The following is an 18193-nucleotide window of genomic DNA, read 5'->3' on the forward strand; positions in this document are numbered from 1 at the left end:
AGATAGCTGATAGCAAGATGACAGTAGGTATATATGGAAATGAATTCTTTGTCCTTTGTACTCATTTGGTTGGGTGAAATTAGCATCAACACACCCGCATTGACCAGGTAGGCATACACTGTTGTATTGCTGTGTGGGGAAAAATAAACAATGAGCTATCTAATATAGGAGTTGTTCGGTGCTGCTGATAAGAAAATGCTTTAGACTTATGACACTAAGCTATGATATCTGCATCACACTACATTCAACAAATATTATTTAAATAATATTCTTCTTATAGTTTTAATTTTGGTAAAGAGACAACATCCCTACCCTGATGCATTTCAAATCATAGCCGAGGACTTCAATCAGGCATGTTTGAAGAAATCTCTGCCCAATTGTCATCAGCATATAGCATCAGGGGTCCCAACAATCTCGACATACTGTTCCATGCCAAGAACTGCATCTTGGGTAATCTGATCACCTTGTCTGTCCTCCTTCTACCTGCGCACAGGTAGAGGCTAAAGAGCAAGGCTCCAGAGATAAGGACAACAAAAAGATGGTCATGGGAGGCAGAGGAGTGGCTGCAGGATTGTTTCAAGTTAGTGGACTCAACCATTTTCAAAAACTTATCAGAGGATCTGAATGAATACACCACAGTTTCACGGATTTTATAAACAGTCACAGATGAGTATGCCCCCACAAAATCATTCAGACTTACCCAACCAGTGGCCCTGGATGAACCATAAGATTCACCATCTGCTGAGGGCCAGATCAGTGGCATTCCGGTGTGACGACCAACTAAGATGCAAGAGGTCCAGGTAAAATCTGCAGAAAGTCATCTCATGTGCTAAGTGGAAATTCTGGACCAAACTTGCATCACTGAAGGAAGCTTGACAGCTGTGGCAGGGGTTGAATGCTATTATATATCTTACAAACTGAAACCAAGCAATATAGGTGTGAACAAGGCTTCGCTCCCAGATGAGATGAGTATGGAAACACTAATGTCCCTGAAAGGAAAGTCCTACAAAAAGTAATGGATATGGCCCAGTCCATCACTGGTAAAGGCCTTCCTACTACTGAGCACATCTACACAGTGCACTGTCGCAGGAAAGCAGCATCCGTTGTCATGGACCCCCACCACCCAGACCATGCTGTCTTGTTGCTGCCATCAGGAAGAACGTACAGGAGCTTCAGAACTCTCATCACCAGGTTCAGAAACAGTTATTACCCCTCAGTCATCAGGCTCTTGAACCAGAGGGGATAATTTCACTCACCCTATCACTGAACTGTTCCCACAATCTATAGACTCACTTTACAGGACTCTTTACCTTATGCTCTCAATATTTATTGCTTATTTATTCATTATTATTATTATTTCTTTCTTTCTTCTATTTTCAGTTTGTTTTGCACATTGGTTGTTTGTTCTTTTGGTGAGATCTTTCATTGATTTCTATTGTGTTTCTTAGATTTCCTGTGTATGCCCACAAGAAAATGAATCTCAGTGTTGTGTATGGTGACATATATGTACTTTGATAATAAATTTACTTTGAACGTGATATGAAAAATCTATTGGCTTGCTAATAGCTTTTCAAACTTTAAAATATTAAAGTTTTGCTTTTTGCTAACATAATTTCTTTGGTGCCCTAGGTCAGCAATGACTTCATTTGTGATTTGGCCTTGGATATAAAACAGAAACCATACATCATTTTGCCCTGCCTGCATCAAAATATAGATGCTGGAAATACGAAATTGAACAGAAAATGCGGGAAATATTCATCAGGTCAGGCAGCACCTTGCGAATGTTTCTGGCATCTTGTTTTAATTTCAGATTTCCAGGATCTACAGTTTATTTATATTTTAATGCTGTGTCTTCTAATTGCTGCAAAGCCAAAACCATTGAGCAGGAAAGTAAAATTTCAATTTAAGTATCAAGTGGTTAAAAGTGTGATGTCCTTATTCTATCTAGATATTGGTTCTGTATAAGAGCTCTGCAATAATTCTGTTGGGCTATAGTAGATAAATTTGTGACTTTTATTATATTTTCACAGTTGAAAGTCTTAAAATGACAGGTAAAAATACTCTTGCTGATTTATACTTCAGTTAGTAATATTCAAGTTGACCTAAACTGTTGAGATAGTCTTACGAATACTGATGGTATTCTAAAATAACATTCCATAATTTTCCCATGTGAAATTTAATGATTCTTTTCTTCCTCCTACAGCAAAAATTTTTTAGGAGATGATTATGCTGCTGCCTTAAGGAAGAAACAGTCAGCATCTTGGGCATTAAAGTGGTATGTGATTACAGTTTGATTAACTTCAAAGTCCAAAGGATGAATTGTAGTAATTTTACCCTATTGATCAGAAGTGTTATGTGGATTGATTGCTCACAAGGAAAGCAGATACAAACTTCTATAAGCTCTTCTTTTGACTACATAATTTTTCAATTGTTTATAGCCAAATAAGTAATAAAGCAATCATATTTAAAATGTACTATTGATTATCTCTTATAGTATGTAAGGACATCTGACAAAAAGCCACCCAAGAGCAAGTGTATTATCAAAAACAAAATCTACTTGTGCAATTTCTTAACTGGGCATAGTGAACTTCAAACAACTCTAGCTTCATAATGTTACAAATTTATTTGTCTTAAACTCTATGCATTTGTCATATTTATTTAAAAAAAGATTAAATTGTTAATAACGGAGGAGGTTATTTTTAAATAAGTTATGAATTGCAGTTTTAAATTTTGGTTGATTTGGATTGTTTGATATTAAATGTTGTTTGGGGGATTGATATTGTCCAGAAGGTGTGTCCTTACTTCCCTTCAGAGTAATCTCATAAAACCTCTTGCATATAACTGTGAGGGTAAGAGAGAACAGATGAAGGCTAGTTTCAGTGTCCTTTTGATTTAGCATATCCTAAAAGTAAATTCTAATCTCCAATAATATAGCTTTAAATAATGAATAGATACCTTAGTCATGAATTTTATTTACTTGCATGAGTATTTTCAATAAAATGTTGCTAATGAAATATATCAACATACCAATTTATTTGAATCATGTTACTGAATATATGCTTCATATTGAATTGAACTTATGCTTATTGCCCACAGTGTCAAGGCTGGGGTGGACCATTTTAAAGCAGGACACCATGTTGATGCTATGAACGAGTATAACAAAGCTTTAGAAATTGACAGCAATAATGTTGAAGCTCTTGTGGCTCGTGGTGCTCTGTAAGTATATGAGAGATTGTAAGTAATTGCAGAAGCCCTTAATTGGCCATGCCGATCTTAACACTCTTAATTTTTTTTTAGTATTATGGGCATAGGTCTCTCCACGAGGATAAACATACCAAATGGTGTGCCCAAGCAATGCAATAAGTTAACCTCTTGAATCAGAGTAACACACAGAATTTCACAGTTGGCTTTCATGGCTCTGTTTTAATGAGCCTAGAAATCTAAATGCTTCTATTTGCAGTATGTACAAAAGTAGTAAATGATGTTGGGCTCTGCTGTAAGGATCACATGGTTTAGCAGTTCACTTGTTCTAGGCTTCACTTGAGTGGCCAACTGGGACAATATAAAGAGTTCTTTTAATTTATTCATTTATGGGATGTGAGCATCACCAGCTAAGCCAGCATTTATTGCCCATCCCTTGTTGCCCTTGAGAAGGTGGTGATGAGCTGCTTTCTTGAACTGCTGCAGTCCCTGAGGTGTAGGTACACCCACAGTGCTGTTAGGGAGAAAATTTCATGATTTTGACCCAGCGACAATGAAGGAATGGCGATACGCTTCCAAGTCAGAATGGTGAGTGACTTGGAGGGGGATTTCCAAGTGGTGATGTTCCCAGGTATCTACAGTTCTTGTCTTTCTAGATGGTAGTAGTCGTAGGTCTGGAAAATGCTACCTTAGGAACTTTGGTGTGTTGTTGCAGTGCATCTTGGAGATAGTATGCATTGCTACAATTGTTTGTCCAATGGTGGAGGGATTGGATGCTTGTGGAAGGGATACCAATCAAGTGGGTTACCTTGTACTGGATGGTGTCAAGCTTCCTGTGTTGATGGAGCTGCACTCATCCAGGCAAATAGCGAGTATTCCATTACACTCCTGACCTGAGCCTTGTAGATGGTGGACGGGCTTTGGGGAGTCAGGAAGTGAGTTACACGCCGCAGGATTCCTAGCCTTTGACCTGCTGTGGTAGCCATGGTGTTTATATGGCTAGACCAGTTCAATTTCCTGTCAATCGTAAACCCCCCCCCCCCCCCAGGATGGTGATAGTAGGATAGTAGTGATGGTGATGTCACTGAATGTCAAGGAACAATGGTTAGGGCCTCCCTTGTTGGAGATGGTCATTGCCTGGCACTTATGTGGCTCGAATGTTACTTGCCACTTGTCAGCCCAAGCCTGGATATTATCTAGGTCCTGCTTCATTTGGGTATGAACTACTTCACTATCTGAGGAGTCCCAAATGGTGCAGAACATTGTGCAGTCATCTGCGAACATCCTTACTTCTGACCTTATAATGGAAGGAAGGTCATTAATGAAGCAGTTGAAGATGGTTGGTCCTAGGACACTTCCCTAAGTAGCTCCTGCAGTGAAGTCCTGAGGATAAGATGATTGACCTCCAACCATCACAACCATCTTCCTTTGTGTCAGGTATGATTCCAATCAGCGGAGGGTTATATGAAGAGCTATGTTAGCAGGGATCATTTTTCAGCTGAAGAAGAGTAACAGTGAAAAGCAGGAAGAAAGGATCCACAATAAAAACAAAAGTTTGTAAACAGCAGATCAGGCAATGTCTGTGAAAAAGGAAACAAAGTTAACATTTCAGATTCAAGACTCTTCATAAGAGTTGGGAAGAGAAAAAACAAATTAATTTTAATGCATAGTGGGTAAAGGAGGGAAGGATAGGGCACAGGGAATATCCAGTGCCTGGGTTGGAAAGTGAACTGTGGGAAGGCACAGTGAGTCCATAAAGTGATCTCTGCAAGTGAAAGAGGAAAATATGAGGTTACTCATTTTGTCAAAATAGAAAAAAACGTCCTTTACTAGTAGTTCAAAAATCAGAGGGATCTTGTGTTGATGAGGTGTAAAAGAGAACTTCCAAGTGTACAAAGCAATTCCAAATGCAAAACTTAAATGGAAAGAGAGTTTGAATAGATGAGTCAGCAAGTCTTGCTTGTAACATTCAGGATCTCCATCTAGAGGAAATTATACCCGTTGACTCAATGCTGTATGAATTAACTGTGCTGTTTCGTAGAAACGTAGAAGAAACGTACAAAACCTACAGCACAATACAGGCCCTTCGGCCCACAAAGCTGTACCAAACATGTCCTTACCTTAGGACTACCAAGGCTTACCCACAGCCCCCTATTTTTCCAAGCCCCATGTACTTTTCCAGGAGTCTCTTAAAAGACCCTACTATTTCCGCCTCCACCACCGCCGCTGGCAGGCCATTGCACGCACTCACTACTCTTGGCGTAAGAAACTTACCCCTGACATCTGTAGACACTAGTATACTACAGCACAGTACAGGCCTTTCGGCCCTCGATGTTGTGCCTTTTAAGAAAACGTACTAAACCCACATTACCCCGTAACCCTCTATTTTTCTTTCATCCGTGTGCCTGTCCAAGAAGCTCTTAAATACCCCTAATGTTTTAGCCTCCACCACCATCCCTGGCAAGTCATTCCAGGCACCCACAACCCTCTGTAAAAAACTTGCCCCTGATGTCTCCCCTAAACTTCCCTCCCTTAACTTTGTATATATGCCCTCTAGTGTTTGCTATTCGTACCCTGGGAAACAGGTACTGGCTATCCACCCTATATATGCCTCTCATAATCTTGTAGACCTCTATCAAGTCCCCTCTCATCCTTCTACACTCCAAAGAGAAAAGTCCCATCTCTGCTAACCTGGCCTCATAAGACTTGTTTTCCAATCCAGGTAAATCTCTGCACCCTCTCCATAGCTTCCACATCCTTCCTATAATGAGGTGACCAGAACTGAACACAATACTCTAAGTGTGGTCTCACCAGAGGTTTGTAGAGTTGCAACATAACCTCTACTCTTGAACTCAATCCACCTATTATTGAAGCCTAGCATCCCATAGGCCTTCTACTATCCTATCAACCTGTGCAGCGACCTTCAGGGATGTATGGATTTGAACCCCAAGATCTCTCTGTTCATCACACTCTTAAGTAACCGACCTTTAACCCTGTATTCAGCCTTCTGGTTTGTCCTTCTAAAATGCATCACCTCACACTTATCTGGATTGAACTCCATCTGCCATTTTTCTGCCCAACTCTGCATCCTGTCTATATCCTCTTGTAACCTTCCACAACCTACAGGTCCATCCACAACTCCTCCAATCTTCATGTCATCCACAAACTTACTGACCCATCCTTCTACCTCTTCATCCAGGTCATTTATAGAAATCACAAAGAGCAGGGGTCCCAGGACAGATCCTTGCAGCACTTCACTAGTCACTGACCTCCAGGCAGAATACTTTCCTTCCACTGCTACCCTCTGCTTTTTTTCCTTTAAGCCAATTATTTATCCAAACAGCCAAGGTTCCACTGATCCCACGCCTCATGACTTTTTGGATGATTCTCTTGTGGGGGTCCTTATCAAATGCCTTGCTAAAATCCATCTAGACCACATCTACCGCCCTACGTAGATACTATTCTTAAAAATCCTTTCCGGTAGTTTGCAGACCACCGATGTAAGACTCACCGGTCTATAGTTCCCAGGATTCTCCCTATTACCTTTTTTAAACAAGGGAACTACATTTGCCATTCTTCAATCCTCCGGCACCTCCCCTGCAGCCAAAGAGGATTCAAAGATCATAGCTACTGCTCCAGCGATCTCTTCTCTCACTTCCCACAGCAACCTGGGGTATATCACATCCAGCCCTGGGGACTTATCAATCTTGATGTTTTTAAGAAGATCCAACACTACTTCTTCCTTAATCTCCACATTGTCTAGCACACAGGCCTGTTCTATTTCGACCTCACCCTGATCAAGGTTCTTTTCACTTGTGAATACTGAAGCAAAGTATTCATTTAGTACCTCTCCAACCTCCTCCGCCTCCAGGCACATGTTGCCTTCTTTATCCTTTGGCAGCCCCACCTTCATTCTTGTCATCCATCTGTTTTTCACATACCCATAGAATGCCTTGGGGTTCTCCTTAATCCCACATGCCAAGGCCTTCTCATATCCCCTTCAAGCTCTCCTAAATCCTTTCTTAAGCTCCTTCCTGGCTACCCTAGATTTCTCATGAGCCCCTCCTGCTTCCTGCTTTTATCTAACATATGCTTCCCTCTTTCTCTTGACAAGTTGCCTCATGTGTTTCGTCAGCCACGGTTCCCTTTTCCTACCATTTTTTCCTTGTCTCAGTGGGACAAACCTATCCTGAACCCAGCACAAGTGGCCCCTAAACTTCCTCCACATTACTTCTGTGCTTTCACGCTTGAACATCTGTTTCAATTTACTCTCACTAGTTCCTGCCTCATCCCTTCATAGTTAGCCCTTCCCCAGTTAAGCACTTTCCCATTTTGTCTGTTTTTATCCTTTTCCATAGCTATGCTGATGCGAAGGGAGTTGTGGTCACTCTCACCAAAATGCTCCCCCACCAAGAAGTCTGCCACCTGACCAGGTTCATTACCCAGAACTCGATCCAGTATGGCCTCTCCTCTCGTCGACTGGTCCACATACTCTGTCAGGAATCCTTCTTGAACACACCTGACAAGTTCAGCCCCATCTATCCGCCTTGCAGTCAGGAGGTGCCAGTCAATATGAGGGAAGTTGAAATCACCCATAACTACAACCTTGTATTTCCTGCACCATTCTAAAATCTGTCTGCTTATCTGCTCCTTGGTGTCCCGAGGGCTATTTAGGGGCCTATAGACTACTCCCAGCACAGTGATTGATCCCTTCCTATTTCTGACTTCCACCCACACCGACTCAGTGGACACTCTCTGCAGTGTCTTCCCTTTCTATAGCCGTGGTACTATCCCTGACCAGTAATGCTACTCCACACCCCCTTTTCTACCTCCCATCCTATTCCTTTTAAAACACCCTAAACCCTGGTACCTGCATCAGCCAATCCTGCCTTTCCTCCAGCCAAGTTTCAGTAACGGCCACAACATCATAGTTCCATGTACTGATCCATGTTCTAAGTTCATCCCCTTTATTCCTAATACAGGTTTCCCTCGCCATCCAAAGGTAGAGCGTTCCTATGAAACAGTTCGTAAGCTGGAATGTTGTAAAGTGAAGAAGCAATTACCATTTATTTATATGGGAAAAAGTTGTGAGCGTTTGCATACCCAAAAATAACCTACCAAATCATGCCAAATAACACATGAAACCTAAAATAACAGTAACATATAGTAAAAGCAGGAATGATATGATAAATACACAGCCTATATAAAGTAGAAATACATCTCTACAATCATTGCCGCACTGTTCTCCGTAGCGAAAATCTCACGCAAGCGCTGTCAGGTGAAACACTCTCTCCAGTAACCTTTAAACTATGAAGCTGCCAAATCATATCAAATAACACATAAAAATACACAGCCTATATAAAGTAAAAATAGTGTATGTACAGTGTAGTTTCACTTACTGGAATTGGGAAGACAGCGCCGAGCACACTGATGATGGTGTGTTAGGCTGAGTCGTCGGAGGTTGGGTGGTGCAGTGGCCCCCACCCTCCAGGCCACCGACCGATACCGATCCGCGAAGCATGCAGGGGTACAGCAGTGCCCGGGATATACCCAGCACATCTTTAAGAAAAAAGCCAAAATAAACAAGCTAATTAATTAGGTGCTGCCCAGCATGTAAATGTCGGCCCAGATCAGAGGTGATTGCCGATTGCGTCGCCTCTGATCTGGGCCGACATTTACGTGCCTCGCAGCACCTAATTAACTAGCTTGTTTATTTAGGCTTTTTTCTTAAAGATGTGCTGGGTGCGTCCCGGCTACTGCTGCATCCTCCACGTCATTGTATTGGTCCACGGCCCGGGGGTTGGGGTGGTGGGACACTGAGGTGTCATCTCATCATCGTCTGTTTCCATCAGGGCAGGCAGGTCATTATCTTCTTCTATGTCTGCCTGCCTCGATGTCGAAGGTTGAGGTTCGTCATCTGTTGTGGCTGATGTGGAAGACTTGCTTGACTGCTTAGCCTTGCGCATTTTTCTATCATACAGTTCTTTGTAAGCACTCAAACCATCTTGCAAATATGCCCTAAACCGACGTACTCTTTCAAAATTAAAGTCATACTTTATCATTGCAGCGAAAATCTCACGCAGTTGCTTCACGTTCAGTTCCTGGACGGCTTCACTTTAGGTCCATTCGCTACTGCATTCGGTTTCGATTGTTATCCTTTCCTCTTCCAATTGCATCAGCTCTTCATCTATCAGTTCTTGGTCATGGGATGCCAAAACCTCTTCAACATCATCTTCGTCAACTTCCACAAGCCAAACTCACTTTGTCCTTACTTTGTTCACCACGATCGAAACACTTAGTTATGTCTAGTTTTACGCTAAGTGTAACACCCTTACGAGCTCCTTTAGACTTTTCCGATACCTTACAACTTGCTAACGGCTGCTCACAGGCATGTGTTTAAACAATGCCGGCTAGGATGCAGTTCTGGGGGAGGAGCTTGGCTGCTGGGGCGCACGCTGCTTTTTTCACTTGCTGCCTTTTTCACGTGCTGCCTTTTTTCGTAACAGTGAAAACACCTTCTGTTAGCAAAAACAGGTAACTAGTGTAGGTCTTTCGTAACAGTGAGGTTTCGTAAAGCAAATGTTCGAAAAGCGGGGGACACCTGTACTCCTAGCGTTGAAAGAGACACATTTCAACCCCTCTAACTGGCTACATTTATGTTTTGTCCCCTGCCTGTCCTTCCTCACCAACTCAGAACACATAGCATCATGCCCTTGTCCTTCTACCCTAATCTCTGCACTCACATTCTGATTCCCACCCCCCCTGCCAAACTAGATTAAACCCTCCCCAACTGCTCTAGCAAACCTGCCCGCCAGGATATTGGTCCCTTTCCAGTTCAGGTGCAGCCCATCCTTCTGTACAGGTTTCCTGGAATGAAGAAATTGTCCCAGACAGAGAGGTCAAGATCGAGCTTTATTGAGTGGCAGGTGATTTCACCATGACTTGGAAATTCCTGAGAGAGATTGATGGAGTAATTGTTGAAAGACTTTCCTCTAGCTCTTAATATTTGTTGGAAAGCCCAAAAGACAGTGGTAAATCTGGTTAAGGGGTTGATTATTCTGGATTCTTAAAGTTCTTTTGACATTTTCTGCTAAGCATGTCTATATCACTTTATGGACTCATTGCATCTTCTTACCCAGCACCAGATGTTCACTTTAAACCAAGTTCTAAATTTCATAAATTCCCTCCCTTGGAAAGCTTTGAGTGCCCAGTCATTGAATATACTCAAGATAATTTTTAGGACTGAGAGAATCAAAGAATATGGGGATCAGACAAAAAGTAGCTTCAAGCACAGGATCAGCCATTTGCCCGACTCCTTTGTTTTATGTTCATACAGTATTACAGTTTGGTTGTTTGTTTATTCAAGATCTAAGGGGTAGGAAGTTCTACAATCAATTTCCACATTATTTGTAAATCAAATTTTGTTTTCCGTTTGAAAGGATTATGTTTTGCTCAAACATTTAATTTGAAGATGTTAATTTTGCTTAAACCCTTTGTCATTTACAGTATATTTTTCTATGATAATGTGAGCGGTTTAAATATTTCTCCATGACTATTTTTAATGTTTCAATTTCATTCAGGAGACTACTAACTGTAAATAATTAAGTAAATACAGTGTGTGTTGGATCTCAGTAACATTTGTTTTCCTATTTATTTTAGCTATGCAACAAAAGGAAGTCTAAGCAAAGCTATTTCTGACTTTGACTTGGCCTTAGAAACCTGTCCAACACATAGGAATGCAAAGAAATATCTCTGTCAGACTCTGGTGGAAAGAGGAGGCCAGTGAGTGTGAACTTATTGTGTTCAATATTGAATGTTATGGTTGATAAGTTTTAGGTACCATAGATTACTTAGTTTTATTAAATACATAGATTGCATAGAGGAGAATAGCACAGAACAGGCCATTTGGCCCACAGTGTTGTGCTGAACCAGCTAAAAAGCAAATCAAAAACACCCAAACACTAATCTTTCCTACCTATACCATGTCCATATCCCTCCATTTTCCTTACATCCATGTACCTATCCAAACGTCTCTTAAAAGCCTCTAATGTATTTGCCTCTACCATCATACCAGACAACACATTTCAGGCATCCACGACTGAGTAAAAACCTGATACCTCATATCCCCTTTGAACATATCCCCTCTCACCTTCAATGCATGTCCTCTGGTATTAGACATATCAACACTGGGAAATAGATACTCTCTATCCACTCCATCTATATGCCTCTCATAATCTTGTAAACCTCTGTCAGATCTCCCCTCAGCCTTCGCTCTGTGAAAAACAACCCAAGTTTATCCAGCCTCTTGTGATAGCGGAAGCTAATCCTGGTAAACCTCCTCTGCTGCCCCTCCAAAGCTTCAACATCCTTCCATTGGTGGGACAACCAGAACAGTACGCCATACTCCAGATGTGGCCTAACCAGAGATTTATAAAGTTACAACATAACCTGACTTTTGAACTCAATGCCTCGACTATTAAAGGAAGCATTCCATAGGCCTTCTCAACCACCTTATAAACGCTGTTTATGGTGAGATTCAGGTTTGTGGATGCGATGATTTCACCACACCATTAGTCTCCATTTTTAAGTAATGTATTTTGATTATATATTTTGCATCCTATCCTAGTGTTGCATTGTTTACATTTAAGCTACAGCAATTTTGGGAATTTGATATGGATAGAGGTGAGCTATAACTGTTGGCATACCTTGTGACAAAATGTTCAGAAAATTTCAGCATTTTTGGAATTGTTCAGAACATTAATACTATGGAGTTTAGCTTGCTTTGGCGTCTTTGAAGATAGCTTAATTTTGAAGGTGGTGTCATACTCACTGTCACTGGATCAGCAACCACTTCATGATATCCTATGTTCAGGAAATAAACTGATTACTTTTAAAATATTTTAACAGGTTAGAAGAAGAAGAAAAATTGGTGAATGCTGAAAGTTGCTATAAAAAAGCACTGAATCTCGATGAAACCTTCAGTGAGGCTGAAGAGGCTTTACAGAAGTTAAGAAAACGCATGCAGGTGATTTACTTAGTTCAGTACTATCTTAAGTATAAAAAGTTACCACTGTTCTTTTTCCAGATTCAGTGAGAAAAGACCATTTAATATATTTATCAACTAAAACAAATGGAATGGTCACATATGGAATTTAGGCCTTTGATGTGCTATATAGTGAAATCCTGAACATTTTTGGGCTATTCATGGGGGGGGGGGAGGGGGGAGGGAATAGGGAGTTTCGCAGTTGGAAAAAAAATTGCCACATTGATTAAATTTTTTCTTGATCATCATTCAGGATGATTTTTATGAAGAATGGAGAGTGAAGCTGCATAATTGATTCTGGATAGTATTATTGTTATCACTAGTTGAAGTGTGCATTTAACTTTGTCTTTACCTTGGTACTATGAATGAAAATGTCTCTTGAAAATGGTGACTTGTACAGTTATAAAAAGATGTACCATTCCAATTACAAATCTTGTGTTCATTTAAACCAAGGAAATGTGCTTAGCATATTAAAGCTGGAGGAACTTTGTTTTAGAATATTTTTTCAGAAGTATGTTCAACATAATATAAAGATCACGATTAAAATTTGTGGGAACCTGAAGTACTATCCTCTTTTAATTTTTTTCTTGTGTTCCCAGATTAAATTGCTTCTTTGGTCTACATGTTCTCAAATGTTACACAGTTTTCTAAATTTGATATGGCTATCAGTTTGGACAGTGATTAACATTTGTGATTAAGAACAATCTAGATAGCCAGTTCATTTAATTTTTGGGGACAGGTGACACAAGAATTTTATAGTGTTTTGCTCAGCTGCATAACCTCTGTAAATCCCTTTCTGCCTTTGATAATATGGAGCAGAAAAACAAAATGAATTGAGAAAACTGTATCAGCAGAAGAATTGTAATCAAACAGTATTATTATGACATTTTATGTTGGGAAAGGCAAAGAATCAATGCTTTGCTTGCACTTCACTTTTATATCTTGTACTGTTTTGCCCTTTTTACCTTGTAGTTGACAGGTTTTGCATTGATTTTCATCTGAAAATTGATTAAAGCTATTTGTGGTGTCATTGATTAAAGGCAAAATGTTGCTTTTTGTGATATATCCATCTTAAATACTTATGTTGTTGTGGATAAATTTTCTTAATTTTCTTGTGTATCTGAATGCACGTATGCTTTAGAACCAAAGATACTCAATGTTTTAGATAGTTCGACAGTATAGGTATGAAAATCAAAAGTGTTCACTCAACTTTAGATTTAAGATTTGTATAGTGCATTTATTCACCTGAAGATATCAAAGACCTTTTTAAGTATAATGACCATTGTAATATAGAAAGGTAGCAACCAGTTTCTGCATAGTAGACTTTGATAAAGCAAAGTGCTGGTAATGAGATAATTTTATTTAATTATCCTGCTTCCCAGATGTTGTAAAGCCCCTTTATTGTCACTCACATATCTCTGTCCCCCCCAGAAAACTCAATAACTTACTTGTGTGCTAATTTGGTGATATTTTTTAATATAGTAATAAGACAAAACATTTCCATGCTATGTACTTTTGCTATAATTATTCAGCTTTGTGCCTTAGTAAAATCTTTGGTACTATGTTACATAAGTTATTTTTAGTTTGATAGTTTTGTTGCATATAAAAAAAATTATTGCAATACTGATTTTTTTTCCTTGATCTGTTTCTTTGTGTGCATTTTCCCTCTGGGGCAACGCCTGCTGAAATTTATTACACACCAACCTGATTTGAACTGGATTCTGCGGCACAAACTTGGTTTGTACTCTGGTCATTGGGGAACAACTGGTAATACACGGTGATTTTGGTTTGTTTTCTAAAACACATTTGGTAAATTCTGGAAAAACTTGTTTAAAATAATTACGATCACATTTGTGATACTCCATGACTCCCTTGCTTTGTTGTTCCTTGGTTTACTTTTTTGCTACTTAAACCTTGTCCTGTAATTTTCTATGGCTTTTCAAATTGGTAATTTTTTCATTTGCCTATTTTGTCCTTGATTTTGTTTTCTCTGCAAAACGTTTTAACTTGTTCTACATACTGCTTTTATATACACTGCTTTCATTCATTTTTTGATTGCTCATGTGTTGTTTCTTATGCTCTTCTATTTAACAATTATACAATTTATAATATTTTTATTCCTATTTAAATTTGATTTTATTGTTAATATGGTTTTCTGAAAACAAATGTTACCAACGATGTTGCTGACTGAAAACTGAATGCAATTTTGCCGCAATTTCTTGATGACTGGGTATAAAAGAAATCACTTGAAAAAAAACCAAAAGAAACTAAAGAAGAGGCAAAAAAAATCGAAGTATCAAGTGCAGAGAAATTGCGTAAACTGTTAAAAGAAGAAAAAAGGTAACTTTCAGAGGAGTGTAGTTTATGGAGTTGTCCAATGCTGTATAAGAAACTGAGAAGCTAATACTTCTCTGGAAAGGTAGGATGTAAAATTTGTGAAAATTTTACATTTTTTGGCTGGCATGCAGGTGATCACTGTGGATGGTCAGAAACTTAGGCTGTCTTTTGTAGATTTCAATGTAAAGATTTATCTCTAAAGGATACGAATGTTTATAATTAATAATTATGCCCTTTGTCCTTCTTACAAGCCTTTGAAATCGAAAATGCAGGATTTGTTTTAAAATTAGATAAACACGAAATGGTTCACTTCACAATTTGTTTGTCTATACCTTATTTTTAAAAGGACTCTCACATTGAGCTGTTTAGAAGCCGTCTTGCAAAGGCCCAGAGATATAGTACATTTCCTTTAGATGAAAAGCAACTTTATCTAGCTTTGTGTTACCTTTGATAATGTATAAAACCCAGTAGCAAAGGGCATAGTCCTTCTCTACCAATAGTTATGGGTATGTAAACCACCTTATTTTGAAATTATTTTAAATTGAAATCATTTGAATACTCATTTTGTTGCTATAATATTCAATTAATTGAAGTAATGATTCTATGATTGAAAACTTGATAACCTTGGAGATATTTGATAATTCAAATCCTGTTCTAAAATGACAGTTAATTGTGACATGGTTATTACTTGTGTCCAGTTACTCAGAAGTACAGATTTTTTAGTGAAAGTTCTGTTCTTTTAGTGGCAACTAATCTCTTAATTCAAAACTTAATGGCTTGGGTTCTGAGTTAGCAATATCTAGCTTTCGAAATAATAATCTACATTGAGGTTAAAAGAATTCTGGCATTTGATTCAGTATCGTGGCAATTTTATAATCTGTATATTTCCATTTAGAATGAAGAAAAAAAGAAAGAAGTCAACTTCATCATCTTCATCTGACTCACCTGAGTCTTCATGGTCTAGTTCATCTTCCTCACCTGAGCGTTCTAGAAAACACAAATCAACAAAGAAACGGCAAAGAAAACGCTCAGGTTCTTCACGTAGTCAGAAGAGGCATTTAAGTAAAAGTTCATGTGATGAGAAAATTCATCATATGCATACCAATAAAAAAGAATGGTACACTCCTCCAGCTGATACTTCCGCTTCCTTTCTGAATCAGAAACAGGAAGTAGCAAAGTTGCTGGAGAAAAATGAAAGTTCAGTTGACCAATGGTCAGAAATCATGGAGAAAAGAAGGTACGGTTCAGTTTCTTCATCATCAGTTGAAATTTTAGATCCTCTTGAAGGTAGGTCTGAAGATAACAGAAATTGTTTATATAGCTCAAGAACTCATGATAGTTATTATCAGCATGACAAAAGGCACAAAGCAGATAAAGGTAGGGAATTGTGTGACAAAAAATCAAATGATCTTGATAAAATTAGGAAGTGGAGTCAAGAATATGAAATTGGGAATGAAAGCATCAGTAAAATGTGCAAAAAAAGCAGTAGGAACTACTCTGAGTCTTCATGCACAGAATATTCACATTCATCAGGTGATAAGTACCACCATGAGAGGAAAGCTTCTGGGTTAATTAGTTCCAATATTAAAGATGGAAGATGTGATTTTGGAAAAAGTGGAGATGGTGGCAAGGACTATGTACATGAAAGTAGCTCCAAGGACTGGAAAGATGAAAGTGTAAGTAGACATTACAGGAATGATGAAAGGGAGAATTCCAAAGACAGCCCTCAATACCATAACTGTGCAACAGGGAAAGCTGTGAAAAGTATGCCTCAAAACCTGCTGGAAATCTTCAGTCAGATTGCAGAGTTTGAGAAAGGGAAAGAATATGGAGGGGAATGTAAGCAGAAAAACAATTAGGTGGGCACTGTGACATGTTTCTTGAAGAATATTTCCAAAAATACATATCCTGTTGAAAAGAAGTTGAATACATTGAAGAAACAAATGCCAAGGTGGAGATTGTGAATTCACTTCGTTAGTATGCCCTTCCATTAAAGTAAGCATTATGTGATAATTGGTGAGTTAATTCATTTGTTGGGAGTTTGCTTAGACCTTTGTTAATTCAGTAGTTAATTATTTGTTTTACATTTACTAATGCGCTCATTAGTAAGAAAAGGTTAGTATTTGTCCATAATTTTCTTTAAATTGGTTTTAAATTTGGTTTGCTAGAGTTAGATTGAATTTTAGGATATTATGTAGTACAGAAACAAAAAGCTGAACATACTAAAATGATCAAGCAGCATTGAGGGGAGACAAACAGAGAAGCGTTTCAGATGAAGGGCTCTTCATCAAAACTGGAAAATTGGGAAAACAATATTTTAAATTGCAAAGATGGGGAAGGGGTTTGGCACATCTCTGTGATAGAGTCAGACCAAACTTGTCAAGGTATCAATTACTTCAAAATTTGGCAGAGACAGAAAAAGGCAAAAATAAACAAATTCCAACAGGAAGATCTGTGGAACAGAAAAAAAAAATGGTAGTTACCTAATGTCTGTTAGTGACAAGTTTCTGTTTTATAGGAAGAAACATACAGACAAGCAGTATATTGCAATATTAAGCAACATCTCCTTCGACCTCTATTATAGAGTGTACATTCCTGCACTCCAAAGAGTTTAAGGAAAAATATATTAAATATGGAAACTTTAGGGTAGGAAGGTAAGTAGCACAGAAATGTATAAATTATTAATATTAAGGCAAATTTGGCAAGGGGTTCAGAGAGAAATAACCAATGCAAAAAAAAAGTATCATTTTACAAAAATGTGATCAAATTGGAAAAGTGTACAATGAATTTTCCAGACTCATTACTTGAATTCACTATACTAACTACAAGAAAGTAAGGTATACTTGGCCTTGCTGAGTAAAGTGGGAGGAATGAAGAAGGGTGGGAAAGAAAATTAAAAGGCAATTTTCTTCCAAAACAGGTCAGTGTCTTAAAAACATTGTTATTTTTCATTAATGTGCCTCTAACTTTGGTTCTGATAATTACACCTGTAACAGACCATGGTTTTATACTATATTGCTGCATTCTGTTAAGTAAATAGTTTGAAATTCCTTTCTTAAGAGTATGTGTATTTCAAAATATGTCAATCCTATCTGGTTGTTATTGATTACAGGTGCATTATCATTGGCCTACAGTGTCAGACTTGGCTATGGATGAATTAAATTATTGTATTAAAACATTCCTGCATAGTGCAGACTATATTGTGCCATGGTAAAGGTTTACTTTCAAACATGGACTGTTAAATTTTGAAAAACGCACTGTGTGCTGTTGTTGACAGTCATATAAAAATATAATCAAATTGTTTTTTTGTCTTTCATTTTATTCTAATTATTGCATGATTTCTAATTTTAAATTATAGCATTATATCCTTTCAGTGCTATGTGGAATTGTGTATACCATGCAAAGGCACTGATAAACATGAAGACTCCATATACAGCTGTTATAATTATTCCATTTAGAATAATGAAGCTAGTTCTCCCAAAAGTAATTACCATTTAAATTTTCAGTTTTGACATTGATATTAATAAGCAAAAGAACAAAGGTATGACATATGATAAACAATGTGAGCAAAACAAAGCAAGTGTGTACAAAGTATTACAGACCATTTAAAGA

The 18193-nt window shown here is 38.4% G+C and overlaps 1 protein-coding gene across 4 annotated transcripts in view; it reads left to right on the forward strand.

Annotated features, from left to right (window-relative positions):
* Positions 1–17883, forward strand: part of ttc14 (tetratricopeptide repeat domain 14) — a 42928-nt gene extending 25045 nt beyond the window's left edge. The window contains exons 7-12 of one of the 4 annotated variants that reach the window (XM_072255202.1): positions 2204–2275; positions 3097–3216; positions 10861–10983; positions 12109–12226; positions 14484–14584; positions 15477–17883. In XM_072255202.1, coding sequence (XP_072111303.1) covers positions 2204–2275; positions 3097–3216; positions 10861–10983; positions 12109–12226; positions 14484–14584; positions 15477–16440 — 1498 coding nt within the window. In that variant the 3' untranslated portion in view covers positions 16441–17883. Of the gene's footprint in view, positions 1–2203; positions 2276–3096; positions 3217–10860; positions 10984–12108; positions 12227–12497; positions 14585–15476 lie in introns of those variants that run through there. The other 3 variants (XM_072255204.1, XM_072255205.1, XM_072255203.1) reach the window with 3 other exon arrangements.
* Positions 17884–18193: the final 310 nt, after the last annotated feature.

This window comes from Mobula birostris, chromosome 4 (assembly GCF_030028105.1).
Source record: "Mobula birostris isolate sMobBir1 chromosome 4, sMobBir1.hap1, whole genome shotgun sequence".
Classification (NCBI taxonomy): domain Eukaryota; kingdom Metazoa; phylum Chordata; class Chondrichthyes; order Myliobatiformes; family Myliobatidae; genus Mobula; species Mobula birostris.